The sequence below is a fragment of the Zingiber officinale genome, chromosome 2B (genome assembly GCF_018446385.1).
Source record: "Zingiber officinale cultivar Zhangliang chromosome 2B, Zo_v1.1, whole genome shotgun sequence".
NCBI lineage: Eukaryota > Viridiplantae > Streptophyta > Magnoliopsida > Zingiberales > Zingiberaceae > Zingiber > Zingiber officinale.
The window spans coordinates 132853302-132865140 of NC_055989.1; the positions used below are offsets into that span (position 1 = coordinate 132853302).

Below are 11839 nucleotides of genomic sequence, written 5' to 3' on the forward strand. Positions count from 1 at the left end.
TTCCCTTTCAGCCCGGATATTTAAAATTAGAACATATTTGGAAAAATATCCCTCCCAAATATCTCCGCGGGCATAACTTACTAAATTCTGTTGAAATTATTCTCTATTAAAGAATCCCTTCGTCATCTTCTGAGAAATTGTTCCACCTTCCTCGCGAACAGATCCCTCCACCTCTGCTTCTGCGAAATACCTCTACGTGATCGAAGCGTAAAAGCTGCAAAGAAGCAGCGGAACTGGGCGTTCTAAGGTTCCTACTTTGGATATCTTCCGACGGAATGGTTTGGTCTTCGGTTTCCGACAAGCACCGAGTTGATTCCACCCCGCACTCGGCTCCGCCTCCTCCGGCAGGGAACTTAGAAGTGGAGGAGCCCTTGTACAAGAAGCGCGTACGTCTCCACAAGAGGGTCAGGGACGTGAGCACTTCGAGTGAGCAGGTAGATCCCTCACTTTCTCTTCTCATTATGTTTGTCTCGTTGAGCGATCATTTTGATTGGGTTCTCATGATCTCGTGCAAAAGGACCATCTTTTTCTTTCCTTCCCCATCTTGGTACAGTTTCTAAGTATGGATCTGTGTCGTTTGAAAAAAGGTAATACCATCTCCTGATACAACCTTGTTGCAGGCTTTGTACAACAATGTGCTTGGGGAACCTGGACCGTTGGGTCTTCGCCTCAGGAAAAGTCCGTCTCTACTTGATATGATTCAGATGATGCCTTCTCAGTCAAAGGCAGATAAAACTTTATGCGTCACAAGCTTGAAGGGCTCGAAAGTCAGTGAAAAATCAAATTTCTCAGCTTCTTTGAACTCATTGAGCAAGATCAAAGCTTCGCATTTTCATGCGTCATTATTGAGGATTGGGACATGGGAGGTGAGGATTTTATAAGAAAATTTTTTGGTGGTTTACGTAAATGATACATCTCTCTTTCTTGTTATTATTTGTATGTTCTTGTGGAAGTTTTTGTTTATTCAAATTCTGGTATTCTATTCTTGTATTTGCAATCTATTCAATTTTTTTGTTTTGCGCAGATTTTTTCTGCTCATTCTTTTCCTCCTTTTTGTGTTTGTAACTTTCTGTGATACGGTCCACCAAAAAGAAAAATGATGAGCAGTTTTACTTGCCTTTATTTCTGAGTTTCACTTACAATTATCAACGAGGGATCTGCCATTGGAACATAGTTTATTTCGAGTCACTGTCTTTTCTCCTTGAAGTTGCATTTCATGAATTCTTTATGGGTGATCTAGTGCATTCTAATTCTCATATGCTTTTGTCAAGTAATCTTTTACCAGTTGGTTAAGTTTATGGAGAAGTTCACTATGTTTTTTTGGCAAACAGTTTGTGTCTAGGTATGAAGGTGATTTAGTGGCGAGATGTTACTTCGCCAAACGTAAACTTCTATGGGAATTTCTCGAAGGTGGCTTGAAGAGCAAGATTGAGTTTCACTGGTTCGACATCACTGCAATTAAGACAGTATTTTTTGAAGGTGGCCATGGGACTTTAGATATTGTGGTAGGATTTATTTTTTTCTCAATTTGTGTTGGTATATATTGGTCATTTCTTACGAGTAACATGTTGGAAATTGTTTATTAGTTGGCAAGACCACCTCTTTTCTTCCGAGAGATTGATCCTCAACCAAGGAAGCATATACAGTGGCAAGCAACTCAAGATTTTACCAATGGCCAAGCATGCATACACAGGTAGATGTAAATTATATTTTTCCTCATCTTATGAAATTCACCTCTTTTGTTGCAAGCTAGCGCAAAATCTAAGCTTTGGGAGTGATATTATTATTTAATCTGTGATTCTTGTTATTGGTATTTCAATAAAAAATAATGAGGTTTTATTTTCAGTATATATTTTTTTGGAGTCTATTGTAAGCCTTTGCGTTTTGAATATTGTAGTTGCTTCCTTATTGTCAATTATTTAAATTTGATTAAATTAGTTAAACTATACCTTTTTATGAATATTATTAATATTAAGTTTTATATGATGATCTACAATGTAAAACATATCCTTTGTTGTAACCTGACTGCATCTTACCTTCCTTGACCTATTTAAACTAAGCTTGATGTGATATAACAAATTTTGCCTGAAGATATATATGTTTGTTGCCTATCTTAAATTGTTTGAAACATAGAAAAATTAGGATTTTACTTATTCGGTTGTGTCTATATTGTAACTCTCACCAAATGTATGTTGCAGGAGGCATCTACTTCAATGTCCCCAGACCTCGTTGAGCAAGAATTTTGAGAAACTTATCGATTGTGACCCTCATTTGAAACTACTTAGTCAGCAACCTGATATTATATTAGAATCACCTTATTTTGATCCACTACTTAGTCAACAACCTGATATTATATTAGAATCGCCTTACATTGATCCGTTTCTTAGTCAGCAACCTGATATTATATTAGAATCGCCTTACTTTGATCCTCAATACCCTGATGTTATATTAGAATCACCTTACTTTGATCCTCAGTACTCAGTTTTGGAAGATCAAAGTAATTTTAAAAGCCATATTAATGATGTTATTAAGGATGATTCTAGAGCCACTTTCTCCAGCTTTTACGAACCTGGTCCCCCTAGTACAACATCATCAATCTCCAATAAGACGGAAACACAGGATTCTCTCGGGAGGACACATGCTTTTGATTCAAAATACACTCCTTCACCATGCTCAGGTAATAATATTAGCTCCAACTGCATCACCTTTCAATAATTCATCTATCCTGAAACTGTTGGGACTAATGTTTTTCTACGACTAAAGTTGAGGAGTTGGCTTCAGGAAACACATCATTGCCTTGCGACACTCTATTCGACAAACAGATGGACTATATATCACAATTACTTGACAATGATTCCCAGTCTTCTGTTGCTTCTGATGAACAATCCATTATCTCAAGGGTCAATTCCCTTCGCCGCCTGCTCCAGCAAGATACAGTGACTAGTACGACAGCAAATACCCAAGTGAATGATCAGGATGGCAATGCCGACGATGCACAAGCTGGTGCTGGATCCTACGATGAACCTTATTCAACACCAGAGACCGAGCTATTATTGGAATTTATGATGATTCCTCGAATAGCCTCGTTTCCACGAGTTCTTTCTCAATCCTACTTGATGTAGAAAAAAAAATCCAATTAAATCCCTTAACTTCTTGTACATATTTTAAGGAAAATTTTTATTTTACTTTCTTTAGCTCTGTGAGCTTCAACTTTTTATCAGTGAATATGTATATAATTGTTCTTCTATTAAATTCTCTTGCAACTCTGAAAGATATTTTTATACCTTTTTATCCATATGATGATTAACTTGGAAGAATCAACATTACACCTCCAGATGACTGAAAATTGTGATTGTAATAAATAGGCTACAAGATGATCATTTCCATAATTTTTAGTGTGCATTCTAAAGAACTTTTATTCCCGATCGAATGCAGCGGTTGATGTTTCCCCGTTTGCATAATTAAAATGGAAAAAAAAAACATTTTTTAATGATTCCGGAACGGATCATGAAAGGGCCAAACTTTACTTCAAACAAGAAGAAGCAATCAATGCCGCGGCTGGCAGACCCAGTGCAGGCTGGCCAACAAGTCGGAGTGCATCCTTCCTTTCATGGCGCCCTTCCTCTGCCGGAGCTCCTCCAGCAGATCGTATGCCACCTCCGACCGCCCCTCCCTGCACATCTCCTCCAGCAAGGTCCGGTAGGTCAGAATGTCCGGCGCCTTGCGGTTATCCAGCATGTCGAATACCACCTCGACCGCCGCCTCTAGCCGCCGCTCTAGCGAAAGGCTGCAGATCACTGCCATGTATATAGTCGCCGTGGGTACTAGTGCCTTCGACCTCATCTCCTTGAAGTAGTTCAAGGCCTTCTCCAACCACCCCTTCTGGCAAAGCCCTTGCACGATGTAACCGTAGGAGTACTCGTTGGGCTCGCAGCCGTAGAGCCCCATCTCCCTGAATACTCGGATGGCCTCCTCCATCTCCAGGCACCGGGCGTAGGCCTTGATGATGAGGTTGAGCGCGAAGGTGTCCGGGATCACGCCCGAAGACTTCATCTGCCGCGCCAGCGAGCGGACCGAGTGGAGGTACACGTAGGAGACCGGCGGCTTGCCGATCCGGCGGAGCACCGCCGCCAGGAGCATCGAATAGGTCTCTATGGATGGCCGGCACGCCGGGGCGTTGCTGCTGCTGTTGCTGCTACCCCGGCGCTGCTGCATCCGCTTGTATAGATCGAAGGCGCGGGAGAAAAGGGGGCGGCGGGAGCAGCAAAAGCGGATGGCGGTGTTGAAGAGGGGTAGATCCGGGGGGCAGGCGCCGGCGAGGATCTCGTCAACAAGAATCTCCGCCTGGGAGTAGCGGTGGTTGAAGACGGCGACCTGGAGCATGGCGAGATAGGCGGGGCCGTCGTGGCGGTAGCCAGGGCGGAGGGCGGTCCATCGGAAGAGGTCGAGAGCGAGATCAGAGTCGGATTGCGCTCGAATGGCTTCGGCTACGTCATTGGAGGTGAACCCCGGCCGGAGGCGGTCGACCCATGAGTCAAATTGCTTCTCGAGGGGAGTACGCGACCGAGCATCGGAGCTAGGGCTAGAATTAGGTCTGAGTGAAGAGGCATCGCAGAAATGGCGAGAGAGGGGGAGCAGGAGGAGGCCAACGGCGGCAGAATTAGGGTTTCGGTAGAGGAGGTGGCGGAGATGCTTGGGGCGGACTAGGATCGCCATCGACGATGGAAGCAAAGCAACCGACGGTTCGATAGAAGAGTAGATAAATTAATGGGTCAATTTTCGGCCTCATAAATTTACTACACGGGCTGAGAAAAGATAGCCCACTGATCCATTCTGGTAGAAATGTGCTTGTAATTTTGATATTTGTCAAATGCCCTAAATAGTTATTAATCAGTCACATATGATGATGAAGACATTAGCAAATGCTTAATATAATTATGAAATTACATGACTAAGAGAATTATTTGTGATATATATATATATATATATATATATATATATATATATATATATATATATATATATATATATATATTTTTGATATCCTGCGCGCCGCGCACAGGATATCATTCGTTTTATTTTTTTTTTATTTTTTGAATTGAAAAAAATAAATAAAATATTTTTTAAAAATTTTATTTCTAGGGTTCAAGCTTTGGGTTATAATTTTTAAGTTTTTTTTAGATTTTATCTCTAGAGTTCAACCTTCCCAATTATGTTATAGTATTTGGTTTTAAAAAAAATTAAAATAAAATAAATTTAAGTATTTATTGAGTATTATAATATGTTGAGTGGATATATTAATGTATTAGAAATTTATATATGGAAATGTTATTTTTTTAATTGATTTTTTAAATTTAAAATATTAAAAAAATTTAAAAAAAAAACTGAGTGATATCCTGTGCGCACAGTCACGCACTGTGCGAACGCGCAGGATATATATATAATATATATATATATATATATATATATATATATATTAGGTTCTTTATCTTTGATTTATCTTTAATTAAAATATTTACAATTATACATAATAAAATTTAAATATGTTATTAAATACACTTAATTTAAATTTATAATAAATAATAATTACATTTAAATATCCTATAAGTAAAGACAAAGAAAATAATAATTACAAATTAATTACATTTGATTTTATTAATTATATAATAAAATTAAAAAATAAAAACTCTTTCCACACCAAATATGGTGATGTGAATAGTGCATCACCAAACATGATGTTGCATATTCACCACACCATATTTGGTATGGAATTTGGTGTATGGGTTGGAGTCTTTTCGTGCTAATTTGACATCAAATTTGGTGTTTTGGTGATGGATTGGAGATGATTTTAGTTGTGCTAACACCACCAAATCAGTACCATCCACCTTGGTATTGGTTTGTGTAAACTAGCACTAAGGTAGTGTTGTTTTATAAAAATCAGCATCAAGGTGATACTGACACCACCAAACCAGCACGATCCACCTACGAATCAACACCAAGTAATACTGATATTTAAAGACCAACTCTAGCGTCTCGTCTTTAAAGACCAGAGTTCGCATGTTGGAGTTGATCTTTAAAGACCATATCCAACCAAATTATTTTCTCCAACAATTACTTTTGCATCCACTTCCACAACTCTCATCGACCATACGGGTTACACAATTACGGGCTACCCAATTAACTAGAAGAGGAGTAATAAAGAATACTTATCCTTGGAAAAAAAAATACTTCCATCCCATAGTCACTTCGCACTAAAAACTCAATCATTTAAGGTCAAAAACTTGACGAGTTTTGCAATAAAAATATAAATTGTTATAAATTGTTGCTACTTAGTGACTAATTTAGCAACGTAAATATTTTGTGACTAATCAGCAACAAAAATATTTTGTGGCTAATCAACAATGAAAAATATTTCATCCCTAAATTTATTGCAATTCAGCGTCAAAACTAAATATTTGTTGCAAAATCAGGGATGAATAAATCATTCGTTGCAATTTTTCATCGATTTTGCAATGAACACAGAATTTGTCGCAGATTTTGCAATGAATATAAAATTTGTCGCAAATTTTGCAACGAATCTAGAATTCATCGTAGATTTTATAACAATATTGAATTCATTGCCAATATTGTTACATGAATTATTATTAAGAAATTGTGATGAAACAGAGATTCATCACGAATTTGCAACGAATAAACAGATTCATTGCAAATTTGCGACGAATCTCAAGATTCATTGCAAAGTTTTAATTTTAAGAAAATAGCTTGAAGTCGGTTAATTGATCGAGAGAGCTTGGAATGAGGTTAAACCAATTCATATGTATTTATCTATTTCTCCTTATTATATCTATCCATTCAAACATCAATTTGACTCAATGTATTTCTATTGGTGATTTTTAAATTATGAATTATATTTTTCGGATACGTTGGTATTGAAAAAACCGCTGAGAAAAATATATTAGGTCAAATTTTTTTGAGGATATCTATACAATCGGGATAATGATATGAACATATTGGGACTGATTTCATCTTACACTACAAAAAAAAATATTATTAATGATTTAATATTCCATCGGTATTCCGTCGGTATTTGCCATTACCGACGGAATACATGCTATCGGGAGTAATTTGGTCGACAATTCAATTTACCGACGGAAATACTATTTCGTAGGTATATCCCGACGGAATTATATTTTCCGTCGGTAACTTACCGACTGAATATTTTACCCGTGAGTAAAAAAAAGTAAACGACAGGTAACAACAATGCCCGACTAATATACCGACGGAATCCTTAATTGCGTCGGGAATTCCCAACGGAATCCAGGAATCCGTCGGTATATTACCGACGAAATTAGTGTTCTGTCAGCAATGACCAACAGAATTGAATTCAGTCGGCATTCGCCGACGGAATATAAATTCAGTCGGTACTCCCGTCATTAATTACAGGTATTTTTGTAGTATTATTCTGAACTCTCTAGGCCATTAATTGACTTCAGAGAATTTTTGAGTTTTTTTAAAAATAGCCAATTTGCAACAAATCTAAAGCGAGGATCCGTTCCAAATTTGTTTTTTTTTAAAATAAAAAAATAAAAATAAAAATAAAAATTATCTGAAGTTGGTTAATGAACCAAGAGAGTGAGATGAAATTAATTCCTATGTGTTCGTCTATTTCTCTTGATTATATAGATATCAAAAAAAAAAAAATCTTGAACCAATATATTTTTTTCATACCTAAATCAATTAGATAAATTTAAAGTATAAGTTGAGCATGTTATAGTTACAAATAAATATTAGTTAGTTGAACTTGTTATAATTACAAAATAATGTTTGGGAGCTCAGAACACATAGTAATTATATTTTTCGGACACATTGATGTTTGAAAAATCATTGAAAAAAATATATTGGGTCAATTTTTGTTGAGGATATCTATATAATTAGGATAATGATATGAACATAACAGAATTGATTTTACCTCATTCCGAGTTCTCTAGATCCATTAACTAGCTTTAGACAATTTATGATTTTTTTAAAAAAAAATAGCTAATTTGCAACGAATCCGAGGATTCATTGCAAAATGGCTATTTTTTTTAAAAAAAAATTTAAAATTTTCTGAAGCAGGTTAATGGACCTAAAGAGTTCAAAATGAAATGAAATTAGTTTTAATATGTTCATCTATTTCTATTGATTATATAGATATCCTCAAAAAAAAAAAAAATTGACCCAATATTTTTTTTCATACTTAAATCAATTAGATGAATAAAGTGTAAGTTGAACATGTTATAGTTACAAAGTAACATTAGTTAATTGAACATGTTATAGTTACACAATAATGTTAGAGAGCTCAGAACGAAAAAAAAAATCAATTTCTATATATTCATTCATTTAACAAAATATATTTTAATCTATGATTTTTTAAACCAAAATTATATTTTTCGGACACATAAAAGTTTGAAAAATCATGGATAAAAATATATTTGGTCAAATTTATGTTTGAAGATAATTATGTAGGATCGAAAGCGCTAGAGGGGAAGGGGTGAATAACACTCGTGACTTTCACATTCGTTTAACACATGATTGAGTAAAACATAGTGGAGTAGTGATAAATGTGGATGCTAGTGAATTTCATGAGAATGATGATGATGATGAGGAGGAGGCGGAGGAGGATGAGGATGATTTTTGACATATAGGAAAGTTTTTTTATGATTAAATTATTTAATTTTAATCTATAAATTTATAAAATTCGTAGCTCAATTAGTTGTTTATATATTATCTTATTATTAAATTTATATATTTTATCTATTTATGCTATGTATTTTTTCCTATAGATTAGTAGAGGTGACATTATCGTTGCAGATTCTTGCACTCTCATATCTTCATTATGCATATTGTAAGTTTTTTCATGTTCTTCATTAAGCATCAAGTTTTTATTTGCTTTGTTCTAATTTTGATTTTCGGTTAGCAATTTTGATGGGGTGACTATAGACGATAGAGGTCTAGAATTGGCCAGACTGATTCACTGTCTGCCAGCACAGTACCTACGCCCCCTCCCCTCCTCTCAGTCAAGACCTTTACATGGCTAGTCACTGGTAGGACTTTCACATGACTAGTTGCCAGCAGGACCTTTACATGGCCAGTTGTCAATAGGACCTTCACATGGCTAGTCATTGGCAAGACCTTCTCATTCACCTTCCCCACTTCATTCGCCGGCAGGACCTTCCCATTCACTTTCGCCACATTAGTTACTGATACCCGTCAAACACTCATCTACTGAGATTATTGATACTCGAGAGCATATAGTCCATTTAGGAGACTCATAAGTATTAAAATATTATAATTTTTCAACTATCTTAATTATTTAATGTTGTTTATTTGTAACTTTATGATAGATTTAAAAATTTATAAGTGTTATTCGCGAGATTAATCAAATCATGAATAACTATTGGATGTTGGGATCGAAATGTAGCTAGAGGGGGGTGAATAGCTAGTCGCGCTCTCGTGCTTGGTGTTGCTTGCTTCTTGCGATGATGTGCAGCGAAATATATAAGAAAACAACACTCAACGCTAACACTAAGGATTTACTTGGTATCCACCTCAAGGAGAGGTGACTAGTCCAAGGATCCACACACTCACGCATCCTCCACTATGAAAACACTCCTTTACGGTAACTACCGAAGGCGGAGAAGTCCTACAAGCTCACAGTACAAGAAGAAAGGGAAGGAAAATACAATACAAGCAAAAGCTTACAAGATATGCACAAGAAACCCTAACCCTAGCTTCTTCCTCACCTCTTGACTTGGACATGCACCAGCACAAGCCTCCAAGAACCTTCAAGATCTGACGTGAGAGTTGTGGAGAAGTCGCTGTGAAGATCTGTGCTCGCTGGAGGAGTAAAACCGAGAGCTCTACTGAGAGAAACGCTCGCCAACAGCTAAATACGACGCCAACGGTCAAATCCCAATCGATTGGGGAGGCTTTAGATCGATTGACCGATCGATCCAGAGGTCCTCTGTGCTCCTGGAAATTGCCTGGATCGATCGGCCGATCGATCCAGGGCTTATCGCGCAAAGTCACAACTCCCAATCGATCGCCCGATCGATTGGGAGGCTTTCTGTTAGTGCGACACTTCTCCCCAATCGATCCACTGATCGATTGGGAGGAGGCTTGTCGCGGGGACTCACCCAATCGATCAGCCGATCGATTGGGCATGAGCCAATCGATCGGCTGATCGATTCAGCTCCTGTTTTTACCCAAAAACAAGTCCAAAGTCCCCTACACCAACATCCGGTCAACCATGACCTGTTGGTTCGTCATGCCTAGCATCCGGTCACCCTTGACCTGCTAGGACTCCCTCACCAAGTATCCGGTCAATCCCTTTGACCCACTTGGACTTCCACCAGATGTTTGATCAGCCTTGACCCATCTGGATTTCCTCGTGCCAAGTATCCGGTCAAACCCTTTGACTTACTTGGACTTCCCAACACCAGATGTTCGATCAACCTTGATCCATCTGGATTTCCTCGTGCTAAGTATCCGGTCAAACCCTTTGACCTACTTGGACTTCTCAACACCAGATGTCCGATCAACCTTGATCCATCTGGATTTCCTGTGTCTGGCTTCACTCACCAGGACTTCCTTTCTGCCTAGCTTCACTCACTAGGTCTTTCACCTGGCTTCACTCACCAGGATTTCCCATACTTCCTAGCTTCACTCACTAGATCTTTCACCTGGCTTCACTCACCAGGATTTCCCATACTGCCTAGCTTCACTCACTAGGTCTTTCACCTGGCTTCACTCACTAGGATTTTCAACTGTCCGGCTTCACTCACCGGGACTTTCCTTCTGCCTAGCTTCACTCACTAGGACTTTCACCTGGCTTCACTCACCAGGATTTTCAACTGTCTAGCTTCACTTACTAGGACTTTCCTTCTGCCTAGCTTCACTCACTAGGACTTTCAACTACCTAGCTTCACTCACTATGACTTTTCTTCTACCTAGCTTCACTCACTAGGACTTTCCACAACTACTTAGCTTCACTCACAAGGATTTTCCAATCAAGTATGTAGTCAACCTTGACCTACTTGACTCTTCTTCATACTCTCCCCACATGAACAATTACACCTGCAATCTCCATGTATTGTCTGCATGTATTGTCAAACATCGAAACCCAAACATCAAGACTCGAGCTCGAGCCAACTCAAGTTTAGTTAACCTGGTCAACCTTGACCCTAGGGGATATTGCACCAACATTGGAGAGGGGACTCAATGTCATACTGAAGCAGTCTAGGACTCACAAAATAACTCTGGTGGTCCGAGTTTAAGGTATAACCGGTTAATTTTATATATGAAACAATTAAGTAAATATATAATTAATTATTTTTTCCTTTTTAGTGGTTATTCACTTGGGACCTTTATCAAGAGATGGAAATTAGAAGATTTTTTTTTTTTAAAAAATGTGGTGATCACATTCGACATGTATTGAATTATGCCAAGCATAATGGGAAAAAGCTAACCTTCATCAGGTCGAACAATTGAAGTAAGATATCCAATTATTGGCAAAGTGTTGAGACAAAAAAAAGAGTCACCAAAATAAAATAAATCAAGTATATAATTCTAGAGAGTTATTTGCAATATATGCAGGAGGATCTATAAATATCAGGAACATTCATGTAGAATAGTAATTTTTAATCTAATTAAGACTGTTATATTATTTCTAACTATATTATTTTTAGTCCAAGGAATTGGGAAAGGAGACATTTTATACACATTCGTTCAAACTTTAAAAAAACAAAGGATAAAACTTGGAGTTAGATAAAGTTAGAACTATTAAGGATTGAGTTAATCT

General features: G+C 37.5%; 2 protein-coding genes across 2 annotated transcripts; one reads left to right on the top strand and one right to left on the bottom strand.

Annotated features, from left to right (window-relative positions):
• The first annotated feature begins 275 nt into the window (after window positions 1–275).
• Window positions 276–3122, top strand: LOC122048738. Its single transcript, XM_042610268.1, has 6 exons — window positions 276–434; window positions 621–866; window positions 1332–1505; window positions 1587–1693; window positions 2199–2677; window positions 2764–3122. Exons 1-6 carry the CDS (start codon window positions 276–278, stop codon window positions 3120–3122), a joined length of 1524 nt encoding a protein of 507 aa, XP_042466202.1.
• A 214-nt stretch (window positions 3123–3336) lies between these two features.
• On the bottom strand, window positions 3337–4799 carry LOC122047310 (pentatricopeptide repeat-containing protein At3g25210, mitochondrial-like). Its single transcript, XM_042608493.1, has one exon. It carries the CDS (start codon window positions 4714–4716, stop codon window positions 3547–3549), a length of 1170 nt encoding a protein of 389 aa, XP_042464427.1. The 5' UTR covers window positions 4717–4799; the 3' UTR covers window positions 3337–3546.
• Window positions 4800–11839: the final 7040 nt, after the last annotated feature.

Coding starts and splice junctions, on each gene's coding strand:
- LOC122048738 (XM_042610268.1), top strand. CDS start 276: ATGGTTTGGTCTTCGGTTTCCGACAAGCACCGAGTTGATTCCACCCCG. Junction 435..620: donor TGAGCACTTCGAGTGAGCAG/GTAGATCCCTCA, acceptor ACCTTGTTGCAG/GCTTTGTACAACAATGTGCT. Junction 1,506..1,586: donor ATGGGACTTTAGATATTGTG/GTAGGATTTATT, acceptor ATTGTTTATTAG/TTGGCAAGACCACCTCTTTT.
- LOC122047310 (XM_042608493.1), bottom strand. CDS start 4,716: ATGGCGATCCTAGTCCGCCCCAAGCATCTCCGCCACCTCCTCTACCGA.